General features: G+C 39.7%; 1 protein-coding gene across 4 annotated transcripts in view; it reads left to right on the forward strand.

Moving 5' to 3' along the window:
* LOC105484552 (regulator of G protein signaling like 1) overlaps nt 1–6,754 on the forward strand; it is a 108,826-nt gene extending 102,072 nt beyond the window's left edge. For 2 of the 4 annotated variants that reach the window (XR_011611704.1, XM_071076663.1), the window contains one exon: nt 1,648–1,969. Coding sequence is in view for 1 of the 4 variants with exons in the window: in XM_071076663.1 (XP_070932764.1) it covers nt 1,648–1,649 (2 nt within the window). In the remaining 3 variants the exon portion in view is untranslated. Of the gene's footprint in view, nt 1–1,647; nt 1,970–6,427 lie in introns of those variants that run through there. The other 2 variants (XR_011611714.1, XR_011611709.1) reach the window with 2 other exon arrangements.
* The last annotated feature ends 11,533 nt before the right edge of the window (nt 6,755–18,287 follow it).

Consider the following 18,287-nt stretch of genomic DNA (forward strand, 5'->3'; position numbering starts at 1 on the left):
TTTCTGAGAAGCCACCTGCATTCCTTGGTTCAGGGCCTCCTTCCTCTGTCTTTAAATCCAGCAATGGTGGGTCAAGTCCTGCCCATTCTTTGAATTTCTCCTGCCTCTTCTTCTATCATCACATCTCTCTGGTTCCTTCTTCTGCCTCCCAACTCCCTTTTAGGGCCCACCTGGACAATCCGGAATAATGTCTCTGTTTTAAGGTCCTTAGCCTTAATTCAACCCACCAAATTCCTTTTGCTATGTAAGGTCACACATTCACAGGTTCTAGAGATTAGAACATGGATATCCTAGGGCGGTCACCTGAAATTCTACCTACCACAGTTCTAGACCACCTTCCTTAGAAAAGAATGTATGAACTCACAATCTGGGCCTCTGATGCTATTACTGCCTCCTAGAGACTTGGGAACACCATTTTTTTCTTTCTCTTGTCATACTTCTGACTATTCTTTCCCATTCTTCTTCGCATTCTTCTGCTTCTTCCTTAAATGTCAGTGCCCCCTGTGGCTCTCCTGTTGAACTTACCTTCTTACAATGAATGCACTCTCCCATTTGCTTGAGATCCCTAGCCCCTTGCTTCTCCTCTAATAGGAGCCACTGCAAATTTAATCTATTCTAACAGGGTCCACAACACAAACTAAATGTGTGCCAAATCAATTTTGGCCCCTTTATTTCTTTTCTCCAATCAACCCCATCTTCCAAGCTAGAAAACTCAGAATTATCCTCAACTCATTCCTCTGCCTCCCTTCCCATGTTTTACCTACAGGAATGGGAAGTTCTGCCACTCTGCCGTGGACATGTCACTGCTATCCAGGCCTTCCTCTCTATCCCACTGGCACTGCTTCTGTCAGGCCCTCGTCGCCATCTCTGGCCCTGTGAAGTCACCACACTCCCCTCTCCACACACACCCAACACACTCTGCTTCATCCCACACACTGAGAACAAATCTGACCTGCTCATTTCCTCAGTGTGAAAGCTTTTATTCCCCTCCTTCACCTGGTTGGAAAAGTCTCAACTCCTTTGTGGGACATACAAGGCCATTGCTAATATGGTCTCAGTCCAGGTTTCCAGCTTTATCTTTCCCTCTCTCTGTCTCATACACCCCATTCTGCAGCAACTTGGTGATCATCTAAAGGGCCCTTCCCTTTCTTCTCTGTCACACAGACATCACACTGTGATACCTCCTGATTCTCCTTTCTCCTCTTACTCTCTCCTCTTAGTTTTGGAGACACATTTTTTCCTCTCCTTGAGATACTTATTCATGTATGTGTCTCACCTACTAGACTACATGCTTTTGTAGCGCAGAGACCAACACCTATTTTTATTTGTACCTAGAATAGAATAAGAACTATTTTTCACCTTACCTAGCACAGTGACATGCAGATAATAGTTGCCTCATAAATACATATTGAATGCATGAGTAAATGAATTGTGCTGGGTGCTGGAAATGCAGTGGAGAAAACAGAATGTGAAGTTCATGCTTTCACTGACCTTATAGTCAGACTGTGCTATTAACAGAAAATCAATTCGACTATCAATCACAGTTGTGGCTACCACCATAAAGAAGAAATAGCAAATGCTATTGTCTTCATGAATTTTTTTATATTCCAATAAATCTTGATGCTTTAAGAACTCTTTGTTTTTTAGGAATCTCATACAGAGCATTCAGACTAAAGGGTGACAGAAAGAGGCAGAGGAAAGCAGAAAGAGCAAGAGTGACTGAGACCTGCCTTCACCTTCATAGAAGCCTTTTCTGATACATGTCAGAGAGTGACATGAAGTCTCCCCTCTTTATACAGAAGTATGAAAAGACATCTATCCCTCATTTTGAGAGCTTCCAACTGATCCAAGTGTCATCCAGAAGAGGAAGTGGCCCATGTGTGCAGGACCTCAGGGTGCCAGCCCTCACCCATACACCTCCAGGGCTGCAGGTCATTAGCCAGAATAAAGGATGTCCACATTCACAATCTGTGGGCCTGCCATCCTCTTCTTAAGTAAAAGAGCACAGGGAAAATGATAAGTTGCTCCCAAGAGGGCTCCCAAAGCCATTTCCAATCCAAATGATTCGTGGATACAATACTTCTCTTCCCAGATGAAGATCACAAGCCAGCTAGTCCCACCCAGTGACTTTGACAAGTAGTCCCTCCGCCAACCAACAGAGTACAGACCAGGAGGCCCTGCACCCTCCTTCAGAGCTCATGGTTTTCCATGAGGCAATCTTGTTTAAATCCCATCTCTGCTCCTAGCAACTTTGTGATCATCAGCAAGTTGCTTACCCTCGCTGACCCCCAACACTGTATTGTGAAATGGAGCTGATGATGTCTACCTCATAGGGTTGTTTGAGGACTGACTGCATATAATGTAGTCCAAGAGCACAGCATAAGGCCAGGAACAGATGGAGGCTGGGGGACTTTAGTTGCTTTCCCTCCTTCTATCTTTTCCCCAAATTTCCCAGGACATGAAGGAAGTGGTTGATCAGGAGTGGTATAGTGAATAATTTATTCCTGGGAAAATTCGGAATGTATTTTCTCCAACAAATTATATGGTCCTTGGGGACAGAATGAAAAGGGCATCACAAGTCCCAGCTACATGGGAGGCTGAGGTGGGAGGATCACCTGAGCCTGGGAGGTCGAAGCTGCCATGAACCGAGATCGCACCACAGCACTCTAGCCTGGGCAACAGAGTGAGATCCTGTCTCAAAACAAAACAAAACAAAACAAAAAACAACAAAACCCCACAAGATCCGTTTAATTCCTAATGCAGATGTAGTCCTTCGGAGGATACCTGTGTGTTATATGTTTATTATTAATAGGGAGCAATAAGACTTCTTTCCATACCCTCTACACGCACACCCTGAGTTACTGACAGATACGTGCTTTAAAAATATTAGTGAGCCTTTATTGCACACTTACTATGTGACAGCAGGGCTAGGAATTGCAAGCCTCATTCTACAGGCAAAGTAATGGAGGCAGGAAGATGCCAGCACTACACATCTTGTCAGTGGCTTCAAAATATGTGATGCTTACTGGTGTCACGTGGAGATTCGGAACACAAAGACTCAACAATTTGCTTAAATGTCAGAGGAAAATCAGAGAGTCTATACGAGTCATTTTTTCAAGAATTGTATTTGTGTCAAAATATGGATTTGGGTAGGTGGAAATGGGAACAGTAGGAAAAAAAAAAAAAGATTGAAGAGATGTAGGACTGCCAGACTTAGCAAATAAAAATACAGGCACCGGGTTGAATATGAATTTCAGATAAGCAATGAATACTTTTTTAGCCTGAGTATGCCCAAATATTGCATGGGACATATTTAGCTGATACTAAAAAAGTTATCTGTTGCTTACTTAAAATTCAAATTTAACTGAACATCCTATGTTTGATCTAGCAACATCCCCTGTTCCCCGCCTCCAACCAAAATGGGATGGATCTGGGAATTTGAATACTCAACATTGGAGCTGGGACTGGGGTTGGGATAGGGTCCCAGCAGAGATGAGAGGAGCATCTGCTTTGGTGGGGGAATTACTCTTCTCCAGTCCTGCCTCCCGAGGCCCCATCCTGGACTTTCTGAGGGTGAAAGTGAGCTGTGAGTGCTGAGTCCCTGCAGGTGAAGGGAGGAGCAAGAAGAGTCCAGGGGGCTACAGAAAGTGGGGAGGGAAGGGGAACCACAAGTCCTCTGGGCACCTTCAGGAGGGGAGAGGATGGCTGGGTGTAAAATTTCAATTATACTTGGTCTAAATGGGCACTGATGGCCTCATCTGACAAATTCAGTGCCAGTGATGGTATTGTTTCTGTGAGACATGATGATTCTACTTCCAGCTATCATCTGTCAAAGAAATTTGGAAATTAAACCCATTCATATGCTGCGAACTAGGGACTGGTGTGGCGCCATGGATAGTGAGGAGGGATAGAGGCCCCAGAAGAACACAGGAAAGGTCCCAGCAGAGGAGAGATGGCACTCTCTGATTAGGGTAATCTGAGGTGGTTTAATAAAGGGACAATTTACAAAGGCAGCGGAGAGTGCAGGGAGGTTGTGAGGGAAAGTACAGTACCCAGAGCTAGTTACACAGGGGCTCCAGGACCAACACTGGGCTCTGAGGATAGGGTGCCTAGTAGCTGCATCCAAGGACAGCATTGGGAAATCAGACCTCTTTGCCAGGGGTTTGGGCCATAATCATGAACGACACAATCCCAAACACTATAATCTTGAAGGCTGAAATCCTGAAAGATCACAATCCCTAAAGTCTAAAATTCAAAAAATCACAAGCCTGAAAGATCAAAATCCTGAAAACACAATTCTGCAAAAAAAAAAAAAAAGTTTTAATTATTTAAAAACATTTATTTACATTTTAAAAGGGGATGTATTTGGGAGACATAAAAACACAACAGAACTCTTCATAGGTCACTTGACAAGATAAAATAGACAATAATAACATTTTTGTCAGTGTAAATACTCAGCTATACTAATGACAGTCACACAAACATTAACAGTATGAGCAGACGAACCATAGTCATAAGGAAGTCAGGCAAAAGCAAAATATATAATGCATATCACTATGCTTGGTAATGGTGTGCACCCAGCTTTATAACTGCAGTCATCTGAAATATTATGACACACAATCTAAGTATTTTGACAAGATCAATAAAAAACCACACTAGGCCACTACTACCATATATGCAGTTGACCAAAGAGCTAAGATCTTGAGAAATGTTATCTATCATGAAAGCAGATATACAAAAAGGACATCTCTTTATTTACTGAGAAAGTTTCAGTGTTTTTACATACATGGACAAAGTCAATGAAGGAGTCAAATTTGCAAAAAATGCATAAAACAAATTAGAATTCTCTAAAAGTCTTTACACAATTTATACCCCCAGTATTGGAAATGATGTAAAGATGGAATACATAACAAATTGTCAAAAAAAATTGTGACAATTTAAAATAGTAGGGGAACAAAACAAAACAAAACAAAAATTTAAAAATTCAACGTATGTAAAGGTATATTACATATTATGGGCAATTGCTTGGAGGTAGTCCATAAGAGTGGACCGACTTTTATGATCATGATATTTTGAAGTCTTGCATCTTGAATAGCTGTTTTCTTTTTATCTTTTAGGGTGTGTCTCTCCTTGGAGAATTGTTCACACTCATTTTCTATATGGCACTACTTTTTTTTTTTAATTCTTCTATGATTTGATATAAATGGACATGAGTACTCCCTATTAAATTTTCTCATCTTCTATGCCATGCTTCTATGTTGCTTTGGGTATTCGTAAATCCCTTCTGCACGCATTCATATATAAGACCACAAATTTGGCAGAAACAATCTAGTGTGCAAACAGCAATACCTTTGTGTGTCTTCTTATTCTACTGTGTGTGTAACTGTTTTCAAATCTGTCAGTAACTTTGCTGGTTTCTTCAGGCAAATGCAACTTTAATTCATGAAAAGCTCCTGGAACTTCAACAGTTGGAAGGAATGCCAATGCAGAAAAATGATTCATTTTTAAATGGGGTTTTTGTCATTGCTATGTAGCGTGGTCAATCCAACTTATCTGAATTTTCCGCCAAATTCAAATAAAGACAATAGTAAGGTGATAGATTTGCCTAGCCTGATGCAAATAATGATGCAACTACCTTGTGTTTAATGGAAAATTCACTAACTCCTTCCCCAGAACTCAGCTTTCAGGATTTCAACACTCAGGATTTTGTTCTTTTGGAACTGTGATTTTTCTGGCTTTTAGATGTTAGAGATTTTGATCTTTAGGAATTTTTGTCTTTCAGGATTTCAATATTTGGGATTATGGTATTCAAGATTGTGTTTTGGGGGGTGATGAAGGGCAGTACTTTCAGGTGACTGAATCTTCACAGCTCCAGGAAACCCTGGAAGGGGGAAATAAGTACCCAGACTTTGTCCGTCTCCTTTTCTCAGATTTCCTACCAAGACTTCCCATTGGTTGAATTCATTCATCAGCCAGAGTGAGGAAACCCATTGATGTAGTCCATTGAGGTTGGCTGTGGGGATAAACCTCAGGGTAGAGAAGGGTAGATACTGAATGTGGAGCAGCAGATTGAAGATAAGCAGCAAATATAAACAATCCACACTGGAGTCAGGGAAACTTCCTCCAGGGAACATGCCTGAGCCAAGGCAGGAGGAGAAACAGGAATCCCACACACAATCAGGAAAGGGAGGTGGTTTAGACTATAGAAGAAGCACACATCGTCTGAACATGAGCAGGAGGCCAGCACGTTCCCAGAACCACAAGAAGTTTAGTAAAACCTATGTAGACAGGAAGGGTAGTGGAGAGAGTGATGATAATTACAGGATTCCAGAATGTGATAATTAGCATTTATTAAGGACTTACTATGTGCAAGACAAGTGCCTAACACTTCACATGTGTTGTTTATTCATGTATTTATTTATTTCAGAGCAGGAGTGGAAGTTTATTTAAGAGCTTTAGAGCAGGAAAGAAAGTACACTTGGAAGAGACCCAAGCAAGAAACTTGAAGGACAAGTGCACACATGTGTTATTTCATTTTCCCAATAAACCTGTGAAGTAAATACGTTCATATTTAATGAGTAAAAAGACAAAAGCTTACAAAGTTTAAGTAAACATCCAAGGTTCCACAGTTGGTAATTGCAGATCTGAGATTTGAACCCTGGAAGCCTGTTAACCATGCCTGTTACCACTATTAACTATGACTCTTTTCTGCTTTTTGTATGCCATAAAATAACTTTGGTCCCCCCCAATCTTGCTGCACATTGAAATTCCTGGGGGAGTTTTATAGATAGATGGGTAGATGATTGATAGATAGATAGATAGATAGATAGATAGATAGATAGATAGATAGACAGACAGATAGATTTCTTTAAGCAGTTTTAGGTTCACAGAAAATTGAGCAGAAAATACAGGGAGTCCCCATATACTCTGTTCCCACATGCATAACCTCCCTACTATCAATAACCTGCACCAGACTGGTACATTTGTTACAGTAGATAAAGGTACTCTAACACATCATCATCCAAAGGGGTTAGGAAGATTCTTGAGCCCAATGAATAGGCAGAGCACTGAGGATTTTTTTGGACAATGTAATTATTCCATATGATACTCTAATGGTGGATATATTTAATGATACATTTGTCAAAACCCCTAGAATGTACAATACCAAGTGATCTGTAATTTAAACTTTGTACTTTGTTTGTTTCTTCTGTTTGATATTCTAAGAGCTTCCTAGATCTGTGGTTTCATGTCTGACATTAATTTGGGGGAAAATTCTTAGGCATTATGGCTTCAAATATTTCTTTTATTCTTTTCTCTCTTCTCTTTCCATTCTTCTAATTATGTGTATGTTAACATGTATGTAAAACCTTTTGTAATTGTCCCACAGTTCTTGAATATACTGGGTTTTTTTTTCTATCTCTTTCCTCTTTGCTTTTCCGTTTTGAAGGTTTCTTTTGACAAATCTTCAAGTTCAGGGATTCTTTTCACAGACATGCCCAATCTACTAATAAATCTATCAAAGGCATTCTTCATTTCTGTTACAGTGTTTTTGATCTCTGGCATTTCTCTGCTTACAGTACTCATCTGTTCTTGTATGTTGTCTACCTTTTCCATTAGAGCCCTGTGATAGTTAACTTTAGGTGCCAACTTGGCTGGATTAAGAACTACTTTGATAGCTGATAAAGCATTATTTCTGGGTGTGTCTGTAAGTGTGTTTCTGGAGGAGACTGGCATGTGAGTCTGTGGACTGAGTGGGTAAGATCTGCTCTCAAAGTGGGTGGGCACCATCCTATCAGTTAGAGGGCCAGATAGAACAAAAAGGCAGAGGAAAGGCAAACTCTCTCTCTCTCTCTTTCTCTCCTTGTCTCTCTCTCTCTCTCTCTCTCTCTCTCTCTCTCTCTCTCTTTCTCTTTGTCTCACCATCTCAGAGCTGGGACGCCATCTTCCTACCCTTAACATCAAACCTCCAGGCTTTCTTGCCTTTGGACTCCAGAACTTACACCAGCAAACCCCTGGTTGTCAAGTCTCTTCAGACTCAGACTGAGAATTACACTATTGGCTTCCCTGGTTCTAAGGCTTTTGAACTTGTACTGAGCAATGCTATCAGCATCTCAGGGTCTCCAGCTTGCAGATGGCCTGTTGTGGAACTTCTCAGTCTCCATAATTACATGAGCCAATTTCCCTAATAAATCCCCTCTCATCTATCTATCTATCTATCTATCTATCTATCTATCTATCTATACATACATACATATATATCTGTGTGTATATATAAACCAAGTGTGTGTGTATATATATATAGTTTTTAATTCATTGATCATTTCAACATTCCTGCCATATTTGGGCCTAGTTCTGATGCTTGTTCTGTCTTTCCAAACTGTGTTTCCTGTCTTTTAGTAAGCTTAGTAATTTTTTTTTTTTAAGTTGGACCTGATCTACTGGGGTAAAAGAAAATTTGGTAAATAGGCTTTTAGTAGTGTAGCCATAAAATGGAAGAGGAAGGAAAGTATTCTGTGGTCCTATTATCAGGCTCTAGGCTTTTATCTTTTAGTCTGTGCCCTGGGCTGTGAACTTTACAAGTGCTTCTCAGTTTTTCCTTTTTTACCCTCTTTGATACAGAATGACTGGGGGGACCATAGTTGAGTATTTCCTTTCCCCATGTGAAAGGCTGGACTGGCTGGAGTTGAGTGTTTTCCTTCCCCCAGGTTGATTAGACTTCGATAAAACTCCAGTATGTTAGGTTCTGGTAACATAGGTTCTTCTCTTGGGGCAAGTCTTTTTGAGAACAGAATGCTCTGGCATATTTCAAAATGGTTACTTTTTTCCTCCCCAGAGCCTGAAATAATTTTTATCTGATCTTCACTGATAACCATAGAGTTCCTGAAGGCAAATCTCACAAAGTGTGGGGGCCCCCCTGTGACAGGGTCTCCCTGAAGCTTTTGTCTCTCAGACCTGTCCACACTGAGCCTCCAGAAACCTGCCATCACTGATCAGGCTTTCCTACACAATGTTGGCTCCTACTCAGGTGGGTTTCTGCTCTGGTGAGTTCTGATTCTCTGTTTCTGCCTGTCTGTCCCCCCAGTTTGGGGGGCAACAGTTTGCCCTGTGACCTCACTTCTCTGAAGGATCTAAGAAGAGTTGTTGATATTTTCGTTTTTCAGCTATTTACTTGTTGTTAAGATGGAATGATGACTTCTATGCTCCTAACAGACCAGATGAGAAACTGGAAGTTCCTGGGGGATTTTTTAATGCTGGAGCCTAAGCCCCACCCAACATTCTGATTTAATTGGTCTAGGGTCGAGCCCAAGTGATTCTAACTTGCAGCCAGAATTGAGAACTATTGATTTGTATCACATGCACTTTATTGGTGAAAAAGGAGAGAGATAGGCAATCAGAATGGGCACAGAGGACTTTATCTTTGGTCAGTCCAGTCAGCCTTCTCTGGACTGGCTACAGTTCTGTAGGTCTTATTAAAAGAAGTGTTATCCATGTGGCATTTGTTGTTCTGCTCCTGGCCCTGCCATTCTCAATGATCTCTGTGTATTTATGCTAGGAATTAGTGACATAGACAGCTTTAGACTTTTCTTTAGTTGTCTTACTAATGATAACTCAACATTTCTGTGGCTTCAAGAACAGTGCCAGTTTGCCTCAATATCTTTAGTCTGCAGTGACTCTGGGATTCTCTCCAGGAGCGTGACAGCAAATGTACTTTACCAACTTCTTAAAAATGAACAGGGTTATATCTTTCTCCCAAAGAAATATGTTTGTAAATTTTTCTCACACCTACATACTCTCAATTTAGCCCAATCTCTGTGGCATTTTACTTGGTTTATTATAGCATCACTGTCAAACTTAAAGGTTTTTCTATGACATCATCTTTCCCCAATCTTTATTTAAAAAAAGAAAAAGAAGAATGTTGTAGCAGGTAGGTACTCCATGAACTAAAATATGTCAGCAATGTCACATTATTTGTATGTTTTAAAAAATTTTTTAGCTGGGTGTCAGGGCACATACCTGTAGTCCTAGCTACTCAAGAGGCTGAGGTGGGAGGATCACTTCAGCCCAGGACTCTGAGGCTCCAATGAGCTTTGATCCCACCACTGCACTCCAGCCTGGGCAACAGAGGGAGATCTTGTCTCCAAAATTAAAAAATATATTTTTAAAAAATTTAACAACTTTATTGAAATACAATTCACCATAGAATTCACTCCTTTAGGTTGTATAAGCTATAGTTTTTAACTGTATTCACAGGTTTTCACAGTCAGTACAATCTAATCCTAAAACGTTTTTGTTGCCCCCAAATGAAACCCCATACCCACTGGCCATCACTCCCCATTTCTCCTCACTATGCTCCCCAGCTCTGTGCTACCACTAAACTACTTTCCATCTCTATAGGTTTGCCTTTTCTAGACATTTCACATAAATGGAATCATACAACATTTAGTCTTTTGTTAAATGACTTCTTTCACTTAACAGAATGTTTTCAAGATTAATCTAAGTCATAACAAATACTCATTCTTTCTTATCACTGAATAATATTCCATTATATGGATACACCACACTTTATTCATCCATTTATCAGTTTATGAACATTCGAGTTGTTTTTCACTTTTTGTCTACTATAAATAGTGCTGCTGTAAACATTCATGTGTAAGTTTTCGTGTGGATTTATGTTTTTATTTTCTTTTAGTGTCTATCTAGGGGTAGAATTGATGAGTTATATGGTAAGTCTGTTTAACACTTTGAGAAACTACCAGAATGTTTTCCAAAGCAGTTTCACATTTGCACCAGGCATGTAGAAGTGTTTCAATTTCTCCACAACCTCAGCACAATTTGTCATTGTCTGTCTTTTTTATTATAACCATCCTAGTGAGTGCGATGTGAAACCTCACTATGGTTTTCATTTGCATTTCCTTAATGGCTAATGATGTTGAACATCTTTATGTATGCATACTGGTTGTTTGTGCATCTTCTTTAGACAAATGTCTATTCAAATCCCTTGCCCATTTCTAAGTTGGATTATTTTTAGTTTTTTATTTTTAAGTTGTGCTTTTCATATATTCTGGATACAAGTTTCTTATCAGATATGCGATTTGCAAATATTTTCTCCCATTCTGTAGGTTGTTTTTATACTTTCTTAGCATTATTTGCAGCATAAACTTTTAAGTCTTGATATAGTCAATTTTCTTATTTTTTCTTTTGTAAGTTGTACATTTGGTCTTATATCTGAAAAACCATTGCTTAAACAAAAGCCACAAAAATTTACTCCTATGTTTTCTTCTGAAGGTTTTATAGTTTTAACTCCTACATTTAAGTGTATTATTCATTTCGAGTTAATTTTTGTGTATGGTGTGAGGAGGAGTATCGATTTCATTCTTTTGCATGTGTATATCCAGTTATCCCATCTCCATTTGTGGAAAAGACTATTCTTTCCCCCATATAATTGTCTTCCATACTCCTGGCAAAGAATCAACTTATGATCAACATAAAGGTTTATATCTGAACTCTCAGTTTTATTTCATTAATCTACTTGTCTGTTCTTATGCCAGTACCACACGGTTTAATTATCATAGCTTTGTAATAAGTTTTGACATAAGGAAGTGAGAGTCCTCCAATTTGTTCTGTTTTTTTCTTTTTCCAGATTGTTTTAGCTAAGTTGGGGCTGTTGTATTTCCATATTTTAGGATCAGCTTAATTTCTGCTAAATAAATAAATAAGTAAATAAACAAATGTCAACTGGATTTGATAAAGATTACAGTGACTCTGGAGTTCAACTTAGAGTGTATTGTCATCTTAACAGTACTAAGTCTTTCAATCCATGAACATAGGATGTCTTTCCATTTAACATAGTAAAATTGAGACATATATTCTTAAGACTAAAATTGGCATTACAGGTAAGTCTTGCTTTGGATAACAGCTTAATTAACCCATTTTTATATCAGATCACTTTTTCATAGCTAATATTAATAAATATTCATAGAAATTCTTGGCCACCCTCCACCCATATGTACAATTTAAAATGATGCAAGGCCACATGCCAAAAGTATTTCAGTTAAATTGAAAAGGTAGAACAATTTAAAAAATTCAAAGTGAAGAAAATAATCTTGGAAAGGGAATGACTTTCTAAGCATCACACAAAGGCAAAACACTGAAAGAAAAATAATGATGTATTATACTACTTAATGATCTAAAGTTTCTATTCTTCAAAGTTTCTCATAAACAAAATTAAAAGTACAATTTAGAAAGAAGACTACATAGAAGATACTTGACAAAGTGAATAATTTCAATATATAAAGAGCTCCTTAAAAATGACAAAATGTGAACACTTCAAATTTTTTGTAATGGAGAAAGAACATGAGCAGTCACACAAATCATTATCTACCAATAGAAAGTGTAAATATTTGGCTTCAGAAGTAGTCAAAAAAATCCAACATAAAGCAGGAGAGTTAATTTCTTATCTATGAAACTGATAGAGCTACTTTTTGTTTGTTTGTTTTTTAAAGAGACTGCCTCGTGTTAAGTGTGAGGGAAAACAGACATTCTCATATAGAGAAAAGAAAATTGTAAGTTGATATAGTCCTTCTAGAATACAATATGCTAATATATTTCAAACTCTTAAAAATATGAAGACTTTTAAACCAGTTATTCAAGTTCTAGATATTTAAGGAATTAATCACAGATGTGTGCAAAGGCTGATCTCAAATAAATTTTACTGTTAATTGCAGTGAATAAAAATGCTAACTGTCCAGTAAGAGGGGTGCAGTTAGATAAATCATGGTGCATGTTGCAGACAAATATTTAATAATATGAGAAAATATCCAGAATGGAAGTCAACACAGATACAAAAGCTTCATTATGCTATGACTCAAGTTATGACTAATAGTATGCATATACATGAATCTATATTGTTATGAACATAATAATATAATGTATATGCATATTAAAAATACCAGAAGTTGGGAGGCTGAGGAAGGAGAATTGCTTGAACCTGGGAGATGGAAGTTGCAGTGAGCCGAGATTGCACCACTGCACTCCAGCCTGGGCGACAGAGCGAAACTCCGTCCAAAAAAAAATTCCAGAAGTTTAACATTGATTACTCTGTGTCAAGATTACAAAGTGCTATTTATTTTATTCTTTCTTCTTTTCTAAAATTAATTTTCCCACAATTAACTAAAATTAAGTATACACATACATACACACCCAGGTATTTCACATATTTCAAGTAATAATTATGTATACATTTTTACAGTAATATTTAGAAGGAAGAAAATAACTCTCTCTATATATAAAGGAAGAAATTGTATGTGTGACATAGATCTTTGGAGTATTAGTCATATTAAAAGTGGAAGCAAACTAGAAATAAGCCAAAGGAAAACGTGGAAACAATCTTGGATACTTTAACCTGATAGAGTATTAGATACTAGTTTAAATAATTACTATAAATCAATATGATGCTATATTTGTAAAATAAGTAATTTTATCTAAGTAAAAATGCAGCATCAGAATGAACTAATACACTAGGGTGTCAATTATGCAAAACTCTCATATGCATGTAAATGAGTTAAGATAAAATACAAAAAAATAGCTTGTTATAGTAAAAAGAGTGTGAGTCCTTTTATTTATGATGCTTTCATTGCATTATTTATCAATAATATGAATTATAACATAATTGGGTTTCTCACAGGACACTACTATTAAACTTATAATACATTTGATTACTCATTTTTAAATTGGCTTATGTCTTAAAGTTCAATTCTATTTTGCTTCTGGTCTTTTTCAACCCACATCATTTATCCAAAAATTTTTTTAAAAGTGACATCCTACAAGTGCTATTTTGCTGTTCTGTTCTTTATGGGAAGTGAAAAAAAGCTCCCTCATCTCTATGTATTCAGGGCCCAGCACACAGCCAGTAGTACTTACTGCATATCAGTGAGACTAATTCAAGTATAAAAATTAGTAAAACATGGCTGAGCGTGGTGGCTCACGCCTGAAATCCCAAGACTTTGGGAGGCCGAGGCGGGCAGATCACGAGGTCAGGAGATCAAGACCATCCTGGCTAACACGCCTGTCTCTACTAAAATTACAAAAAATTAGCCGGTTGTGGTGGCGGCGCCTGTAGTCCCAGCTACTTGGGAGGCTGAAGCAGAATGGTGTGAACCCGGGAGGTGGAGCTTGCAGTGAGCCAAGATTGTGCCACTGCACTCCAGCCTGAGCAACAGAGCAAGACTCCATCTCAAAAAAAGAAAAAAAAAAATTGGTAAAACATAAGCCTCAATTTCCACTCAGACGTGGGTAATTGGCAGACGCCTGTAAGGCAAATCTCTCCTTTCAATTTTTATTTGTTTGTTTCTTTGTTTGTTGAGACCTGGTCTCATTTTGCTGCCCAGGCCAGAGTTCAGTGGCATGATCATGGCTCACTGTAGCCTCAGGCTCGCAGCACCACAGCTATTTTTTTAGGTGGGGTTTCACTATGTTGCCCCCTTTTTAGATGTATTTGCTACCCCTTGTCTTTGCTTCCACTTTAATCTCTTGTCTTATTTTTTCGTCACACTTCTCCATCCCCTTTTTCTCCCTCCTCTACCTCTCCCTAACCTTTTTTCTCCTCTTTCTATCCTACTTCACCTCTTCTCTTTTCCTCATATACTCAGACTCCTCTGCATTCCTGCCTTCATATTTCCCGCCTCCCTCCTTTTCCTCCACTTTCTCTGCCCAGTCCCATCTTCTTGTTCTTCCTATTCTTGTCACTTTTGTCTCTGCCTTCTGTTCCCTTTTTTCATTGGATGCACCATAAAAACACCAAGTTGGAAGCCATTGCTAACTGTTCCTCTTCTTATTTCCCTTCTCCTCTTCTTATTTCCCTTCTCCTCTTCTTATTTCCCTTCTCCTCTTCTTATTTTTAGTAATAGAACCTGCTACATTTTAGCTGCACCCCTGGTTACCCAAGTAGAAACTTCATTCCCCAACCTCCCTTGCAGCTGGGTAAAGACATGTAGCTGAGTTCCGCCCAAAGGAATGTAGGCAGAAGTGATGGAAGTAACTATTTGACCTCTCTTCCTCTTTCTCCCTGCTATTTTCTTCCCACACTCATTCTCTCAATAATCATTTCTCATTGCAAGGCCTTTAATACTATCATTAGATGACTCACAAATTTCTCCCCAGCCAATCTCCCTGAACTCCTGATCCACACATCTAACCCTGTATGACACTTAAATGTCTATTAGGAATATCACTTTTGGCATGTCCCAAATGAAACTCTTGGTCTTCCCTCTAATCCTGCTCCTCTGGAAGCCTTTCCACCTCCTTTAATAGCAGCCCTACTCTTCCAGTCACTCAGGCCAAAAGGCTGACAACTGTCCTGGACTCGTCTCTCTCACACCATATCTCACTCTGTCAGCAAATCCTGTTGGCTCTACCTTCAAAATGCATCTCCAGTCTGCCTGCCCACTTGAAGTCCACCGTCACTCAGTGTTGGCTACTAAAGTCTTTGCACGAACTATTTAATAGTCTCCTAACTGATCTCCCTGTTTTTACTCTTGCCCTCTGCTTTCTGTTCACAGAGGACCCAGAGTGATTAAGTGTTAAGTTACATCATGCCACTCCTCTGCCCACAGTCCACCGAGGGCTTCCCCTCTCAGTAAAAACCCAAACCCTTCCATGTGCTTTGGGGCCCTCCCTCTCTGGTTCCCTGACCCCTCTGTCTTCCCTTCTTGCTGGTCTTTGCCTACTCTGTATGGCAACCACGCTTTTGTGCTCCTCAAACAACTCAGGTAAGAACAGGCCCCAGGGCCTCTGAACTGACTATCCATCCCCTCTGTTTGCTTTCCCTCAAATACCTCCACCACTTGCTCTTTTGCTTCCTCGTAGTTTCACTTGGTAGGCTCCCTCTTGATGCGGCCCACCTGACCCCCGTCTTTAAATTTCGTCTAGTCTTCCTAACTACCAACTCTTACCTTGCTTAACTTTCTTCCTGCTTACTATTACCCTCTAGTATTCTCTGTCTTTATGGATGTTGGTTTTCTTCCCCACCCCACCCTGCTCCCACCTCATGAGGACAGGGATTATGGTCTTATTTGTTCACTGACTAATGGAGCATAACTTCCTACTTCCTGGTCTGCTGAACAGCTGAGGCTTTAACATGAAAAACACATGATCTTCTACTTTGTCTGAGTCACAGTCATTTGGTCCCCGTTAAAAGAGTTAAACAAAATCCTCGCTGATTATTTCAGTTTCACAAAATGTACTTTTTAAAAGACTTGATTCTCAAGAAGAGAGAATTTTCAGTGAGCAGAAAGAATGAAATTCTCTGTGTTTATGTTTCTCATTGCTTTGGGTTCACTTCTGCTGTGGACATCAAATCATTTCAAGATTCCTGTCTCACGCGTCCATGTGAAGAGACCACCAAACAGGCTTTGTGTGAGCAACAAGGCTGTTTATTTCACCTGGGTGCAGGCAGGCTGAGTCTGAAAAGAGAGTCAACAAGGGTGGTGGGATTATCATTAGTTCTTATAGGTTTGGGGATAGGTGGTGGAGTTAGCAGCAATGTTTTGCGGGCAGGGGGTGGATCTCACAAAGTACATTCTCAAGGGTGGGGAGAATTACAAAGAATCTTTTTAAGGGTGGGGGAGATTACAAAGAACGTTCTTAAGGGTGGGGGAGAAACAAATCACAATGGTGGAATGTCATCAGCTAAGGCTATTTTCACTTTTGTGGATCTTCAGTTGCTTCAGGCCATCTGGATGTATACTTGCAGGTCACAGGAGATACGATGGCTTAGCTTGGGCTCAGAGGCCTGACAATTCCTGTGTTAAATTTGTATAGGCCAATATTAATGGCTAATATAGTAATGTTATTATCTTTAATAATATTATTAATAAATAATATTAAATATAAATATTATCAACATAGAATCCTGTTGATGGTGTTCTAGAGCCTCCAAAAATCCAATTCCTTTGCTTTTTCCCCACCCACTTCTCTCCTGTTAGTACCATCTTTGGGTCTTGTTGGGAACAGGCCCCCCAAAATCTGGCCATAAACTGGCCCCAAAACTGGCCATAAACAAAATCTCTGCAGCACTGTGACATGTTTGTGATGGCCATGACACACACGCTGGAAGGTTGTGGGTTTACCGGAATGATGGCAAGGAACACCTGGCCCACCCAGGGTGGAAAACCGCTTAAAGGCATTCTTAAATCACAAACAATAGCATGAGCGATCTGTGCCTGAAGGACATGCTCCTGCTGCAGATAACTAGCCCAACCCTTCCCTTTATTTTGGCCCATCCCTTTATTTCCCATAAGTAATACTTTTAGTTAATCTATAATCTATAGAAACAATGCTTATCACTGACTTGCTGTTAATAAATACATGGGTAAATCTCTGGGGCTCTCAGCTCTGCAGGCTGTGAGACCCCTGATTTCCCACTCCACACCTCTTTATTTCTGTGTGTGTGTCTTTAATTCCTCTAGCAACGCTGGTTTAGGGTTTCCCTGACCGAGCTGGTCTCAGCAGCGTCTTTTGTTTGTTTGTTTTTGAGACAGAGTCTGGCTCTGTTGCCCAGGCTGGAGTGCAGTGGCCTGTTCTCTGTGCACTGCAACCTCTGCCTCCCAGGCTCAAGCTATCCTCCCATCTCAGCCTCCCAAGTAGCTGGGACCACAGGCACATGCCACCAAGTCTGGCTAATTTTTTTTTTCTGCATTTTTAGTAGAGACAGGGTTTCACCTTGTTGCCCAGGCTGGTCTTGAACTCCTGATCTCAAGTAACCTGCCTGCTTCAGCCTCCAAAATGCAGGGATTACAGATGTAAGCCACCACACCTGGCCCCATCTTTTGGTCTTAGTCTAAGCAAATAGGCCATAAAGCAATGAAAATATTACACAATGAAAAACACCGTGGAGGTGATGAAAAAACATACCTTTTATATATATATATTTCTGTTCATGTGATAGGAGGAGACTGGCAGAGCATAAACATTTGCTGCAAGCCTATTATGTGCCAGGTGATTGTCTTAGTCACTTTTGTCCATCGGGGTCCTGGTGAAGACTCTCATTGTGGCTTGCAGATGGACAGTTTCTCTGTGTGTGCTCATAAGGCAGTGAGAAAGGAGAGCTCTTTCTCTCTTCTTATGAGGTCATTAATCCCAACATGAGGGCCCTATCCTCATGACCTCATCTAACACTAATTACCTTCCAAAGACCCCATCTTAAAATACTAACACACTGGGGGGGTTAGGGCTTCAATGTATGAACTTGCGAGGGACACAATTCAGTCTATAGCAGTAATTAAGAACAA

This window comes from Macaca nemestrina, chromosome 1 (assembly GCF_043159975.1).
Source record: "Macaca nemestrina isolate mMacNem1 chromosome 1, mMacNem.hap1, whole genome shotgun sequence".
Lineage (NCBI taxonomy): Eukaryota > Metazoa > Chordata > Mammalia > Primates > Cercopithecidae > Macaca > Macaca nemestrina.